This window comes from Artemia sp. Qi Xiang Cuo, chromosome 8, assembly GCF_049724085.1.
Source record: "Artemia sp. Qi Xiang Cuo chromosome 8, ASM4972408v1, whole genome shotgun sequence".
Lineage (NCBI taxonomy): Eukaryota > Metazoa > Arthropoda > Branchiopoda > Anostraca > Artemiidae > Artemia > Artemia sp. Qi Xiang Cuo.
The window spans coordinates 35,342,471-35,358,599 of NC_142801.1; the positions used below are offsets into that span (position 1 = coordinate 35,342,471).

Consider the following 16,129-nt stretch of genomic DNA (forward strand, 5'->3'; position numbering starts at 1 on the left):
GCAGGCTAGGGAAAATTCATCCCTACATATTAATCTGACAACACTTTATGGAATATAGTGAATGTCATGCATGTTGAGAAGGGAAACCTGCGCCGTTATATATTTATGTTTCTGTAATAAGAAGATTCATAAAGAAATATTGTTTTTCAGAGGCAACACTATAGAGTTTACCTATAGTCAAGAGCTATAAGGATTCAATGTTTTATTTTTGCTCAGACGCACTTCATATGAAAGAGGTGATCATATAAACTTTGAAGGGGGCTCATTCGATTGGAAATCAGAAGTTCTAGTGCCCTTTTTAAGAGTCAGAAGTGATTGGAGGGCAACTAGCCCCCATCCCCTCACGCCCTTTTCTCCTCAAATGCATCTGATAAAAATTTCGAGAGAGGCATTTTGTTCAGAATAGCCCAAAGGCAAAAAGACTATGTTTAAGGTAAAAAAAAAACCTCCTTTCCTGGGGCAACAGCTGTAAGTTGTGCAAGTTGCCCATTGTTAACATATAAGGTTCTTGTGAAAAAGGTGGTCTTAAAAATTTTGGAGGAGAATCATTCGATTGAAAATCAAAAGATCTAGTCCCCTTTTTAAGAATCAAAAGTGATCGGAGGGCAACTAACCCCCCAGCCTTTTATACCCCGATGTATCCAACAAATTTTGAGATAGCCATTATGTTCAAAGTAGTTTAAAGGTCAAATAACTATGCCTCCGTGGTTGACACCCCCCAACCCCTGGTGCGAGGACTGTAGGTTATGGAACATGCCCATTCTTAACATATAGGGTCCTTTATCAAGAGAAGAGGCCATGTTTGATCCTGAATCTCCAAAGACACTTAGATCGTTAAGGTGTAATTTTAAGGAAATTTTGAGAGGGATGCCCAACACAATCGAAACACACCAGTGTTTTAATTGTCATTGATTTTGATGTTTGGATTTTGACCAGTGTTTGTTGAATATCAGCAATATCTAAGGAATGGGTGAGACTTTTAGGTTAAAACTTTCAAGGTATATTAAAGAGAGATTGGAGGGCGACCTGCTCATCTCCCTTGACCTTTTTGTTTGCCCCCTCTCCTACTCCTAAAAAATAGTTGAAATTTTTAAACTATCAATTTGTTCAAACTAGTCAAAAGGGGTAATAGCTAGGCCTCAAGAGATGCCATACCCCCATAGCCCCGGGGCAAGGATTGTAAGTTACGCAATGCATAAATTTATTGCATGCACGATTGGTAAAACATGAATTTTTTTTTAGCTGTGATGGCCCCAAAGACATATGATCAAAGTTTTCGAACAGCCTTCTTGTTTAAAATAGTTGAAAAGTGAAATAACTATGCTTCCAGGGATAGCAAAATCCCCCAAAGCCCCAGTGGCAAATGAGGTACGTTATATAAGTTGTCCTTTGTTTATATTATTTGAAAAAAAACTACGTTTTCTAAAGAGTTAAAGAGGCTGAGTCACAAGTTCGAACCTTAAAACGTACAGGGATTAGAAGGTACAGTTGGGGGGTTTCCGCCCCCAAAACCCCCCACTTTTGCAGCCTTTAAATACATTTTTTTTTTTAAACTGAAAGTAAGGAGCGACATTAAAACTTAAAACGAACAGAAATTATTCCGTATATGAAAAGGGCTGTGCCCTCCTCAACGCCTCGCTCTTTACGCTAAAGTTTGACTTTCTCACAACTATTTTTTTAAACAATAAAAACTTTACCGTAAAGAGCGAGGCGTTGAGGAGGGCACAGCCCCTTTCATATACGGAATAATTTCTGTTCGTTTTAAGTTTTAAAAGTTGTTAGCTGATTTGACAGCTTGCGGGCTTGCGGGCTCTTATAGCAAAACGAGCCCGCGTTTTCGCGGGCTCTTATAGGAAAACGATAAGAGCCCGCTTATAGCGGGCTCTTATAGGAAAACGAGGTTTTTCGTAAATGTAAATTCGGGGGATAATTTTTTCGGTCTGAAAATATCAAAAGGCCCTAACAGGTCAAATTCTGATTCGAATGAGTCCTCATTCACCCGGATCAGTTGCCAACTGTGGCCTGTAGGCGTGGATAACAAGAATTTTTTTTTTTAACTTTAAGTGGCTATATTTGGTTTTTGGAAAACAGGGAAGGAGTGATTGGATTGAACTGAAATTTCGAGGATAAGCTCCCGGACCCTAGGAAAGCTTAACCTCTAAATTTCAGCCCAATCGGACAACGTTAAAGGGGCCTGTGGTCGGAGGGTCGAAACTTCCGGCCCACTTTTACCCATGAAGATAAATTCGGAGGGGGGTGAAATTTTGCACGTTTCTTAGTTTGAGCTTGGGCTACAAAATGCAATTACCGCTGTCTCTCTGCGACCGCTTGGACCGGAAATCGCTTAACATTCTGGTGGGTCGCCTCTTTATAGAGGCACAAGTGTGCCTCCTTGATAAAGGGGAAAGTTTATCGTGGGTCTCCAAAAAGACTAAAAGTATTACCATTAGAAAATGTTGAGGGGGATGTAAAAAAAAATTCTAGAAAATGTTGAGCGGGATGTCAAACAAAATAAAAACAAACTATATGCAGGAGGGCTGTCAAAAGGGTAAAAATGGCAACATCTAAGTAATGTCTAAGGGTGTTAAGTTGGAATTTAAAAATCACCTAGAGAGGAAAGTTGAAAAAGGAACGGAGAGCAGCCAGCCCCCCTCCTCTTACCCTTTTAGATGCTCTCTTTTATACTGATAAAAGTATTAAAAATAATTTTATTCAAATAGTCACAAGGCATAATAATAGGATTACCCCAGAGGATGCCATGTCCCCAAAGCCCCCGGAACAAGGATTGTACATTATCTAATCTGTCCATTTTTAACACGCAGGATTGATCATTGGGATAGAGCAAGGGCGCCATTTGGGGGGGGGGAAGGGGTGGGCCATTGCCCACCCTAATTTTTATGGGGGGCCCAAGCTTCCTCCCAAAAAGGCCTTTTTTTCTTTTACAAAATATACAGGAACAAAATTACAATTAGCAATTAGTAAAAATTTTTAAACTACTACATTTATATGTAGATTAACTCAGATAATAGTGAGATTAATAGTGCAACTGTGTCGTGCAAGGGTTGAAGTGACAGATCAATTTCTGATTTTATTGATTCAACATCTTTCTTGTGTGCCATCATGAGCAGTGTTTCCACTTCTACTTATTTTTGCAGTAGAATTCTTATTTTTAGACTATTCTATTTCCAAATATTAAATCTACTTATCCACTTATTTTTGGAGGCTTAAGTTTTCGTGCCGGCCAAGTATTTTGGTTTTGATTCCGTTGAATTGTAATCCTATAATGTCTAATAGAATGGAAGGGTGCAACTGTTTTTAGAAGCGCTTTGTCGGGAGCGGAATCTTTGTCGGGAGCGGCAAAAAGGAAATTCGGGAAATTATAAAGATCAGTTTAAATGAATGAATTTGTTTAAAACCGTAAGACCATCCATATATAACCCATGCATTATTCGCCAAGTTCGCCAGTTTACTATCTAATATCAGCAGCTGAAGAGCCATTGAGAATTCATGAGTTTGTCAGGACCTCAAAAGCGTAAATTGGCAGCATTGAAGAAGGAGAAAGAAGCAGAAAAGCAAGTTTCTCTGAACAGATGGATTAAGAAGCAAAAGCCAAGTTAACCGGCTCGGCAAGTAAGTAACCTACAGTATTTGTGTTTTATTAAGTCGTTTATTTTTTTTCGCAATCTGGTGGACCAAAGTTACTATTCTGAACTACGCTGGGTAGTTTATATAGTGTTAAGGGGATGCGGTACCTTGAATGTTCACCGTATCTCGCCCATTATAGACTTTTTTAGTTTGTCTGGCCAAACTATTTAAAATTGATCTGGGTGACTTTGTGAAAAAAATGAGCGTGGGAGGGGGCCTGGTTGCCCTCCATTTTTTTTGGTCATGTAAAAAGGGCACTAGAACTTTTAATTTCCGTTCCAATGAGCCCTCCCACGATATTCTAGGACAATTGGGGCAATACGATCACCCCTGGAAAAAAAACAACAAAAAAAACAAATAGACACGCATCCGTGATCTTTCTTCTGGCGAAAAATGCAAAATTCCACATTTTTGTAGATAGGAGCTTGAAACCTCTACAGTAGGGTTCTCTGATACGCTGAATATGATGGTGTATTTTCATTAAGATTCTATAACTTTTAGGATGTCTTTCCCCCTTTTTTTCAAAATCAGCCAAATTTTCTCAGGCGCGTGACTTTTGATGGAAAGTACTAAACTTGATGAAAGTTATATATTTGAAATCAGCATTGAAATCTGATTCTTTTGATGTATCTATTGGTATCAAAAACCCGTTTTCTAGAGTTTCGGTTACCATTGAGCCGGGTCGCTCCTTACTTACAGTTCATTACCACGAACTTTTTGATTAAGATTACCTCTATGTTGTTTTTTTTTGTTCTTTTTTATTCTGCAAAGCCCTTTTTATTTTATGGATAAAAATTCTTCTTGGTCTGAGGGGAAAATTCCAAATTTTTTAGTTTTTTTTTTTTTTTTTTTTTTTTTTTTATTGATGGAACCCCAAAGTTTGGCAGTGTTTAAATCATTATATTTGCTAAAAAGCCGACTGGTGATATGAAGCCGCATTCGATTTGCTGTAGTCATGCTTCACGTTTCGCCATTTGGTCTAAAATTATGAACCTGTTTGGCGGTCACATTATCAGTAGTTCTTCAGGCTAAATAGGAGAACGTTGCAGAAAAAATTCAAATAAGCCCACAACGGAGAAGGACGTAACCGAAACTACAGCAAATTGACGCAACTTTAGCGTATTTGCGATCTTACATGATTCCCGAGTCATTCATTCAAGGACTACTGCAAAGGCTTTTTGCGATTTGGGTTGCTATTGCATTAAGCCCAAAGTTTCTATTATTGTCTTTACTGGTAGATATGGATCAACGCATGTATAATCATCCGAAAAACGCCCTCTTTGGCTTCGCTGACATTTCCTGTTTTTTTCCGAAGTTCGATATACTTTAGTAAACTGTCACACCATGAAGGAGTTCTAGCACTATTTTTCCCGAACTGCTGTGCCGAAAGCGGAAACTGCTACGCAGTTTGGACTTAACATGCTAAAAAAAGCAACTGTTTAAATGTTGAAAATGAATTCAATAGTGCTTCAAAGTATAAGAGTGGCTTTTAACCTTTGGGTATATATTTCAGGTGCCTGACTCAGCACCTGAACAGTCCATTGCCGTCGCTTTGGATCCTTCGAAGGACGGAATGGTCGGTCAGACCGAGCTAGTAGAAAACGAGGCGACTCAAAGAGACACTGCGCCTGTCACTGCTCATGAGGCACAATCTGGACAAGATACGACTCGAGATGAAGAGCATCATCGTTGAAGTGGTCCTACTGATATTTCTTGATCCTCCCACGACCATCCATGTCAACTACAGCTGCTACGGTACTCAGCACAGGTTTCAGCAAACGGCAAGCTCAGACGGTCATTTAATATTTCGTATTATGGAAAGCATCCTTGGCTTGAGTACTCAGTTAAGGAAAATTCGGTTTTCTGTTTCTGCTATACATACTTTGGAGGGACGTCAACCTATTGCAAACAGAGATACGGGGCGAGGCGTTTCATCGAAACCGGCGTTAGAAGATGGAAGGACATCTCAAGCGTTCTAGAAGAGCATGCGAAAAGTGACCGCCATAGGGAAAGTGCAGTTTCGTGGACGAAGTTCAAAGCTATACAAGCCAAGGAGATGCAACCCATCGCATCTGTTTTGTCAACTGACAGGAATAAGGAGATGAATGAGAACAGGTAACACGTAAAGGCTTTACTGAAAGTAATGGCCCTACTGGGGCGACTGGGTACAGCCTTTCGCGGCCACGATGAGACTGTATCTTCGGCAAACAAAGGACATTTCGTCGAAACTTGCAATCTTCTCGCCGAGTATTCTTCCACGCTTTTTAACAAGCTACAAAGACGATACGGCCACTATACGTCCCACGAATACCAGAACGTTCTAATTTCAGTTATCGGATCTAGGCTTCGGTCTAGAATAGTGCAAGAAGTTAAGCGTGCTAAATACTTTGCTGTTCTTGTCCACGAGACAAAAGATAATTCGAAGAAAGAATAGCTCGCCATTCTTCTGAGGCACTTCGACGAGGGAAAAGTACGAGAAAGACCAATAGGATGCTACCATATGAAAAGCCTGGATGCTGAAAGTTTAGCCAGCTTCATTCACGACGCAGTGGCGAAACTTGGTCTCGACTGGAACTATTGTGTTGCTCAGTGCTACGACGGAGCAAGCGTGATGAGCGGGCCCTTCTCTGGTGTTCAAGCGCAACTGAGAGTGAAAGCGCCACAAGCAATATACATTCATTACCATGCGCATAGACTAAATTTGGTCATTGCAAACTGCGTTGAAGGTGTTGGGACTGTTGGCTCATTTTTTTCGTTAGTCCATAATCTGTACACGTTCATTTCCAACATCAACACCAGCCATCAGCTTTTTGTCGAGTCCCAAAAGGCTACTCAACTGCCAGTCCTGGAATTAGAAAGGAGTGCTGCGACAGGATGGTCATACTGGTATCGATCAATATCGAAGATAAGACTCCGATATGAATGTGTTCTGGCTGTACTGTCTGCAGTCAGCGAGGGAGCTGATAGTGAAGCTCGAGCAGAAGCAGCTGGGCTCCAGAGAAAAATGGAATCTTTCACAGTTATATTCCAGTTGCTCTATATGGAAGCAATTCTGAGGACGACAAACTCCGTTTCTGAGCAGCTTCAGGCAGTTGATCTGGTAATATCTAGGTCCCGCACCTTGATTCAAGCAACAAGGAAGGAAATAGCTGAACTGCGCTCTGACATTTCATTTGCATCGCTTTTGGAGAAGGCAAAAGAGTTTGCTGAAGGTCTTGAAATTTAAATACCTGACTTGAATCGACCCGCGACCGGATCCTCCTCTGCGGGTCAGAAGGTACGACCTAGAAGAACCCAAAAAATTATCAAACACCTGAAAGAATTCATGACCACTTCGACGTTAGGAAAAAACTTTGTTGAATCCAATAATTGAGCTCCAACTCTAGCAGAAGAAATGAAAAGAGAATACCTGGAGAATGTAAATCGTCTGACTGCAGAATTCAACAGACGGTTTACAGATAACTTTCCAGTGCTCAGTACACTGGCAGCTCTGGACCCCAGCTCTACCAAGTTCATGGATGCAGGGCTCCTCAAACAATTCTCTGAACTTTATTCTGAAATGGACATTGACCAGATTCTTCTTGAGGCCCAAGCTGGTATTGCCAAGCGGTTTTTGCTCGAGGAGGAGGCAAAACCGAAGTGAACTTCATGGACGTCATCGATAATATCGAGACACTCCCAGTGGTATATTCAGAAATTATCAAAGTTCTTCATATTGCTGCCACACTTCCTGTTACGACAGCCAGCAATGAACGCTTGTTTTCTGGGCTGGAAATAGAGAAGAACTATCTGCGCTCGACCAAAGGAGACGATCGTCTTAGTCACCTGCTTTGATCTTTGCAGAGAAGGATTTAGTCAAAAACTTGGATTTCGACAAGCTTGTTAACGACTTCGCGAATATGAAACCACGACGGTTCCTCTTGTTGCCTTGAGTGTTCACTGATCTGTTTCAAAATATTTTATTGTATTTTTGATTTTATAAATATACTTGATTGAGCAAAGTTTTGCATTGTCATAGCCGGAGCGTGACTCCGACTTGGACTAAAGTATTTACTGCAAGCAGCGAGCTGAAGAATTCGGCTACAGAATATACTTTAGTCAAAGCGTGAGTTTTTACAGAGGTTCGGCTTTCGTCAAGTTATAGGTTTGGAAAAGTGGAAGATTCCTAAACGGCTGTTTTTTTAACATCACACATACCGTTTCCACTTTCTTCAGATATCTGGCCTTTTCCGAACCTATGGCATAAGAGCGAAAGAAGGAAAGGCAAAGCAATTGAGACACTTTCCTTAATATTCACGGTAACTCCCACAAAAGGCAGTTTTTTTTTGGATAAAGCTAGAGGCAATTTTTTTTTTATACAAGCCTGCTTCGGGGCCCATGTCGATTGCTTGCCCACCCTAAGGTTTGGCTGAAATGGCGCCTCTGGGATAGAGGGGGAAATGCGTCCCCCCTGAGTGCGTCCGAAAAGACTAAGGGTATTGAGTTGAATTTTCAGGCACTGTTGGGCTAAATAGAAAGACACTATCTGCATCCAAGTTATCAAAAAGGCATATCCACAACACATTAGGAACGGTTAAGGATATTAACTTGAAACATTCAGGGCCACTACTACTGCTACTGCGGCTGCAAATGCGACTGGTAGCGACTGCAACAGTAACTACTTCCGACTGCGACAACTTGCGACTGTGACTGCTTGCAACTGGTGCTGCATTTATTCGTCACTGCATTCAGAGAATGTTAGGGATTTTTGAACAAAATCAAAACATACTATGTCTATGCTGATTGTCAAAAGGGCGCCTCAGCAGTATCTCGGGAACGGCTCAGCGCATAAAGTTGAAACTTTCAGGGCATGTTGAACATTGCTTGAACCTTCAAGAATTGCTTAGGGGGATTTTAAACTAAATAAAAAGACGTTATATGCATCCAGGTTATCAACAGAGTATATCTGCGATATCTTAGAAAGGCTAAGGGTGAGAGTATTCAATCAAAAGGTAATATGTGCATCTTTGTTGGCAAAAGGGCGTATCTGAAATATTCAAGAAACGGCTAATGATATTTAGGTGGACCTTTAAGGGAATGTTGAGGGGGTGTTGAAATAAATCAAAAGCCACGAATTAGAACTATTAGATTAGAATTATATATTTTAATTTTTACGCCAGAGACATGAAAAACATGAAGAAATATCCATTATACTAACCAAAACTAAAACTTTGGCAATCAAAAACGCACTGCAATTAATTTAAAAAAGAACTTTCCAAAAAAATGGTTTTTAAAAGAAAAGTAAAGAGCCGTATTTAACTTAAGACCAGCAGAAAATAAATTCCTATAATAATTCACGATCATAAACATAAAACGAACATAAATTGAAATAAACGATCTTAGAAAACAAAGGCATAGCAGGTACAAGAATAGATGAATAAATAATTTTTTTAAACGAATAAAAATCAAATTGAATGTTCAAGTCAAACTTAAAACGAACAGAAATTATTACAATTATGAGTTAGTCAATTACCTTTTCCCCCTTCCCTAACCATAAAAGACTAAAGCTTGTTGCGGCATTTGCGCCTTACTGCAAACGAAGTATGCTACAAATACTATATTTCATGTTTACAAGATTAAAAAACAAAGATAAAATTTCAGTGAAATAAAATTCTGAATTGCTGAATTTCCAAGAATAAATATCATTATATACGATATAATACTAAATATCAAATATTCAATTTATTTTCATTAGTTCTTTCCAGTCGTCTTGATTATTACAGTTATTTTATATTTATTTTTCGTCGATGTTTTGAAAAACAAAATTGTAGTGTTGATGATACATATAGTTTACAATAAAACTCAAATGACTGGTAATCAAAAATTTGGACTAAATATCGTATTTTCTCCAAAATGTAATTAAAATCCAGCAATAATTCTTAAGCAGAAAAACTGACAAATCCAGATGCTGCCGATCAATTTACTGTTAACGATACTTACAGCTTAATAACATGAAACAGAGGTTTTATGGGGCTGGTATCCCACATCATATCTTGGCGAGGCCTGGGCAGGATTTTTAAACACAACTTTTTGCTACAAGAAGTAAGGAGCAACACTAAAATTTGACTTTTGTCCAAATTCTTTAAGAATAAGTTTTGAAACACAGGGGCCGTTAAATTGGAACAAGAAGCTTTTTCAAAGAACTAAAATACTTTAGCGCAACGAGCGAAGAGTTGAGGAGGGGACAGCCCCCCCTCATATACAGAATAATTTAATGTTTGCTTAAGGTTTTAATGTTGCTTCTTAATGTCATTTGATTTTTTTTTTTTTAAATTTGATAAGTGGTCTGAGGACTTAGATGAGAATATCATAGGAGTCCTTCTTTCCTTGTGCTGTTGACCAGGAAACTGGAATTCACCAGAAAACTGGAAAACTGGAGCTTTTGACTGAGGTCAGTGAGCTGTATGATCCTAGCCCTTTGATTAAGCAAACACGAAAATCTAAGTAGAATTATGTAAGATAAGAGTAGAATCATTGCCGATTTATTACAGTGCGTCAATTCACGAAAATTTAGGGAAGGAAGGGGAATGTGTGTTTCAAAATCTAGGGGGACAAATTTGTAGTTTTTTCAAATTTTCGGTACTTGTGCATTATATGTCACCCACCGCTATATACTGTATAAGGAACTACTACAGGAAACCAGACAAACGAGTATTTGCTAGATAAATGGATGGCAGAGTTATTTACAATTGCGTTTACAATATTTAAACTGTTGTTTTTAGGGTTTAGGGGGGGGGGGATGATACCTAGGTTAGGTTAGTTTACGTATTTCATATATGCTATGCTTTACCCCCACCCCCACCACCTAATGTGCAAATATATAGCCAAAATTTGTTTCTAGACTATTATATATTCATTATATTTTATTTTATTTCATTAGCATTAACCAAACTTGACTTCCTTCGTGGGTACCGTATAATGCACAAGTACCAAATTTTCTCATGAAAATACCCTAAAAAGGTATTCTTGAGTAAGTTACCCCAGAAAAGGTATTTTTAAAGTCAATGAGGGTATAGGGGTTACACGTCCTGATTCTCCAACTGATGCCAAGGATTCTTTAGCCAAGCCTAAAAACCGATTATTGTGCTGGATTACCTGAAAAAAGAATAGTTAATGTTTACCCTCTTATGTGATTACGCATCGGTTTATTCTGGTTTCACGTTGCCAATCCAGATCATACGGTGCTTGAAGTTAGAAAGTAAAATGGTCTATAATGTCGGCTAAATGTATCAGCTGAAATTATCGGCTAAAAACAAACGACGATTCAGAAACGAGTTTACAACATTACAAACACAAAAAAAAAGCAGCGACTCCGTTCAATAGTCACCTAAACTCTAAAAAAGAATTCCGATAACAATTATCACATCAGTAGAGCTGGCTTTGTATGCTGATTCCAAATAAAAAAAATTAAATAAGTTTAATGTTACCCAACCAAAGCTACGATCCTGAGGAAATTTGCCCAATTTTCAAAAGAAAGAGGGAACATCCCCAAAAAGTCAATCGATTTTATTGAAAACTACACCATTAGATTCGGGATGTCATAAAACCCTGATGTAGATGTTTCAAGATTTTATCTCTAAAACTATGGAATTATGTTTTTTTTCCAGGAAGAAAGATTACAGATACTAGTTTGTTTGTGTGTTTTTTTTATGTTTTTTTTCCCAGGGGTAATCGTATCGATGGTACTAGACGATCGAAAGAGGGCTCATTCAAACGGAAATTATAAGTGCTAGCACCTTTTTTCATTGGCCAAATAGATTGTGCTACGGGAAAGCGGCGTTTTTTTCTGCCATTTTTTTACACCTACTGCGATGTTGTCCTAAAAAATGAAAAAGCTGTCATCGATTGACCATTCTGAGATTGTACCAAGGCTGATTGAAATAGTCGCAAATCAATTTATACGGGACGTAGTATGGGACGGTGATGTATTCGTTCCTGAAAAATTACATACCAAACAGTTCTTGACTTATGAGGGGAGAGCCCCCTCCTCAATCTCTCACTCGTTACGCTGAAGTTTTTAGTGCTTTAAAAAAGCGTCGGATTCCAATTTAACGACCCTTGTGTTTGATGTGTCGCTCTTATAGAATTGGAACAAAACTTCAAAATTTAGCGTAAGGGGCAAGGGGTTGAGGAGAGAGCAGTCCCCTTTATATACGGAATAGTTTCTGTTCGTTTTAAGCTTTAATGCTGCTTCTTAATTTCAGTTGAAAAGCTTGTTTTCAATTTAATTTCTGGTTATTTTTCAAACCATGCCCAGGTCTAACTAAGATGTGATATCGGCTACAGGCCCATAAACCCCTGTTTCTTGTTGTTAAAATGTATGTAACAACAATTATAGATTCAGTATACTTACAGATACTCACAATTGTAAATTGTAAGTATTGTCCAGCTTTATCAGTTTTTTGGCTTAAGAATTGAAGTGTTGAATTGCAATTAAAATTCCAAAATTTAGTCAAAATTTTGCGAGTTTTTTTCCAGGCGTGTTCTTATCGAACCAATTGTCCAAGAAGAGCGAGAGAAGGCCTATGCAAACGCAAATGAGAAGTTACAGGGCCCATTTCAACTGACGAAAATGATTGAAGGGCAGCAAGAAACCCTTCCACGCCCATTTTTTTCCAGAGACATCCGGTAAAAATTTTGAGATAGCCATTTGATTCAGCATAGTCGAAAAGCCAAATAACTATGCCTCCGAGGATGACATGACCCCCCTCTAGTTCCTGCGGAAAGGGCTGTTAGTTATAGAATTTGTCCATTACGATAAAATTAAAGTTCAAAATAGGGATATAATCCTTTAATAGACAGTGTATAGAAAATTCACAAAAAATACCAGATATTTCGGTCACATATACAGTGACCGTCATCAGTTTTACTACTGATAACGGTCACTGTATATGTGACCAAAATATCTGGTGTTTTTTGTGAATTTTCTATAAACTGTCTATTAAAAAGGATTTTATCCCTATTTAGAGCTTTTATTTTATCGTCATGGAAAGGCAGTGTGGTCTCCAAAATTATCTAAATTTGTCCATTGTTTACATATAGTATTTGATATTAGGAAATATACGAAAAATTGTCAAAATCGAAAAAGGGTTCAAAATTGAAAAGGAATACCTGTTGTACATTAGGACATCTGGTTTCCATATCCGGTGTGGAGGTATTCGAACGTCTTTCACATTTCCAAATTCTGAAGCATTCCAGCGTAAGTTGTAATCACTCCATTCCTGAGAGGATATAAAAAAAAAACTTGCAAACAAACAGCTTTTCCCAGAGAGCGAATTAAGCATTCTAAGCATGTATTATATATTTACGTAATTATAATGTATAATTAAAGAAGAAGATTAAAAAGAAAGTAACGAGCACGCATATTAAAAGCCATGCAAAAATGATAGAATAAAAAAGGGAAGCTAATTTTAATAATCAAATTATTAGCAAAAATCTCTTTTATTGGTAAGGTAAATAAAGAATTTTCTTCTTTAAGGAGAGACGGTATATTGACATAAACTTGTCTCCTTTGTTTTAAGACATGGAAATGTTTGAGCGATTGATTAAAGTGAATTACCGATTAAATAATGCATTTGTTATGCGATGTTTGATTAAGCCTGATTTTGTAACAAAGATGACAGATCAACAACTCTTATTTTTTGGAAGATAATCAATAGGATTACCAAGATGTTCCAGAATATATATTAAAGAGATACATGTTTTACCTAAATATTCTCCTGTATGTAAACCAAATAATTTGTTTTTCTTTAGAAAAGAGTCACAAACTACGAGACTTAGAAACAGGAGATACCAAGGATAAGAATCGTTCAAGGTAATTGTCTTAGGTAAATTAAAAATCTACCTGGTTCATTTAGCTTTATGGTAATTCACTCGGCGATATTTGATACTTTTTTGATAAATACAAACTTATTGGTCACCGTCTTAAAATCAGCCCATTCAGAAATGTATCACATCCATCTCTCTGTATTACATTTAGTTGTCAAGACACATGGTGAAATACAAAATGCGTTTCTTAGTCTTTCAGCTTACCTGTAAAATCCATATAACAAACATGCACCTTTCTATTACTGCAGCAAAGTTGTCAGTTGAAGGTCTCAAATTATTTTGCCTCGAATGATTTACACTATGCCGTGCATAAAGTTTTTTTGTGTAGGTTTTGATTTTCTTTTCCTTACACTGTTGTGCGCCTAAGAGCACAACGACAAAAAAGACGGCCTCCCAAGTTCGGTCTGAGTAGTCTGGCTACATCTGAGATGCAACAGAAGTATCCTCTCGATATCTCTAACCAGTTTAGCTGCCTCCAAGTTCATGACGACCCTGAAGTAGCATGAACTTTTTCAAAGATAACATACTCGATTCTGCTGGTAATACCATTGGCCGCAGCAGACACAAGAATAAACCCTGGATATCTAAGGAGACTCTGTCCGTGATCGAGCTGCGCCGGAGGGCCCGCTTAGTGAAGAATATGTCAGAGTACAGACGATTCAATGGCCTGCACAATAGCCTACTGCACAGATCTAGGAAGACCTTTGTCAGCAAGAAAGCCAGTGATCTTGAAGATGCTGCAAGGAAAGGAGACACTTGCTCCCTGTACAAACACCTCCGCGATTTGACGGAAGGGAAGACTTCCACCGTGAGCCGTGTTTTGTCTGCTGACGACAGGATGCTAGATGACGATGTAGGACAACTCTCCGGCTGGAGAAATAACTTCTCAACGCTTCTAAACGCCGAGGCAGTTGCTCATCCCACCCCAGATCTGGTTCAAGCAGCCATGGTCACACCCGAGGCTACTTCCGACCTTTTATCGCAACCGCTTACCATCTCTGAGATTCGAAATGCTGCAAAACGGTTAAATAACAATCGAGTCCCTGGTGTCTGTGATATTACTGCAGAACTCCTCAAGTATGGGGGTCCAGCGAGAGTTTCACAAAAAAACATACATCGCATTCGTGGACTTTAAGGCTGCCTTCGATTCTGTTGATCGCCGTTCACTTTGGCTGATACTGAGAACTACGGGCCTACCCCGGAAATATTGCTCGCTTTTTGAAAAACTGTATGATGATACGGAGAGCTGCGTGCAAGTCAATGGAAGACGCATTCTCACATTCTCGGCGAAGACTGGTGTCCAGTAAGGTTGTGCCACAGCTCCCGAGCTCTTCAACTGCATCATAGACCATGTTATGACCAGCACGAAGAATCGCCTCTAGTTCGGTCTTCAGTTCGGAGACCGGTTAATCTCTGATACTGACTTCGCCGACGACATAGCGTTAGTTGCGGACATCGTCAAAAAGGTCATCAAAGCTCTCCAGGTGCTCTCAGAAGAGGCCGCGAAAGTTGAACAGAAGATCAACTGGCAGAAAACCAAAGTTATGCTCCCTGATTCCCCACGTCCCAGTCTACCATAAAGGAAGTCAACACCGGAAGCAACCGAGTAGATGTGGTTGAAGACTTCACTTACCTGGGATCTATTCTGTCAAGGGATGGCTTGATCACAAAAGAGCTTACATCTCGAATAGCCAAAGCGTCGGCACTTGTTGGGAGGCTGAGCAGCATCTGGTGAAAGCCAAACATAAGCCGCCTTACCAAAATGCGCATTTACAATGCGTCAGTCTCTACCGTGCTGTTGTATGGAGTGGAGACGTGGGCAGCTGCGAAATCTATCTTTAGTGCCGTCATTGTTGCACAGACGAAGCATGTCCAAAGAATTGAGGGACTTCACTGGACTGACTTTGCTAGCAACCAGACCCTCCTGTCACGTACGGCACAAACTCCTTTCTTGACGCAGCTCGTCCAGCGTACAGTTCTGTCGTACGGCCATCTCTTTCGCATGTCACCTGACGCCACAGCACGGGTTGCATTCGACTTCTACCCCACCATACACGGATGGAAGCGACCCAGAGGACGCCACTACACTAGATGGTAAGACAAAGCCAAAGAATTCATCGCTTAAGCCCACATCCCCGTGGATGAAGCAGCGAGCCTTGCAAGCGATAGGTCACCCTGGAGGCACCTGGTCTCATCGTTCTCTATGCCGAACCTTCGGCAGGAGCCTTAGGTCAAGTAAGTCAGGTCAAGTTACACTGTTGTGTAACTTGACAGTGTAATTTGTGTAATTTGCTACACACCATGTAAATGGTTACAACTCTTTTTTTATACACAGGACTGTGCATGTTGAACTTCTTTTAAATCGAATCAAGACGACTGTTCTGGGATAAAATCTTTAAGCAAACCATTCCAAATTGAGGTGAAGCATCAAACAAAGCTGTTCTTCAAGCACTCAGAGCGGGGTATCTCCTCTTGTAGGTAATCTTAATCTACCGTGTTTGGCGTATTCGCCTGGAAAACAGTGGTACACGAAGAAATAACTCGTCAGAGGGACTATGATGGATACAGGGCAACAATTGATGCTACACCAAATTGCTCATTTAGAACTTGTAGAATT

General features: G+C 39.4%; 1 protein-coding gene across 10 annotated transcripts in view; it reads right to left on the minus strand.

The window, feature by feature from the left end:
- Positions 1 to 16,129, minus strand: part of nAChRalpha6 (nicotinic acetylcholine receptor alpha6) — a 308,906-nt gene that overhangs the window by 137,965 nt on the left and 154,812 nt on the right. For all 10 annotated transcript variants that reach the window (XM_089093391.1, XM_089093392.1, XM_089093388.1 and 7 more), the window contains one exon: positions 12,796 to 12,905. In XM_089093391.1, the coding sequence (XP_088949517.1) occupies positions 12,796 to 12,905 (110 nt within the window). The remainder of the gene's footprint in view (positions 1 to 12,795; positions 12,906 to 16,129) is intronic.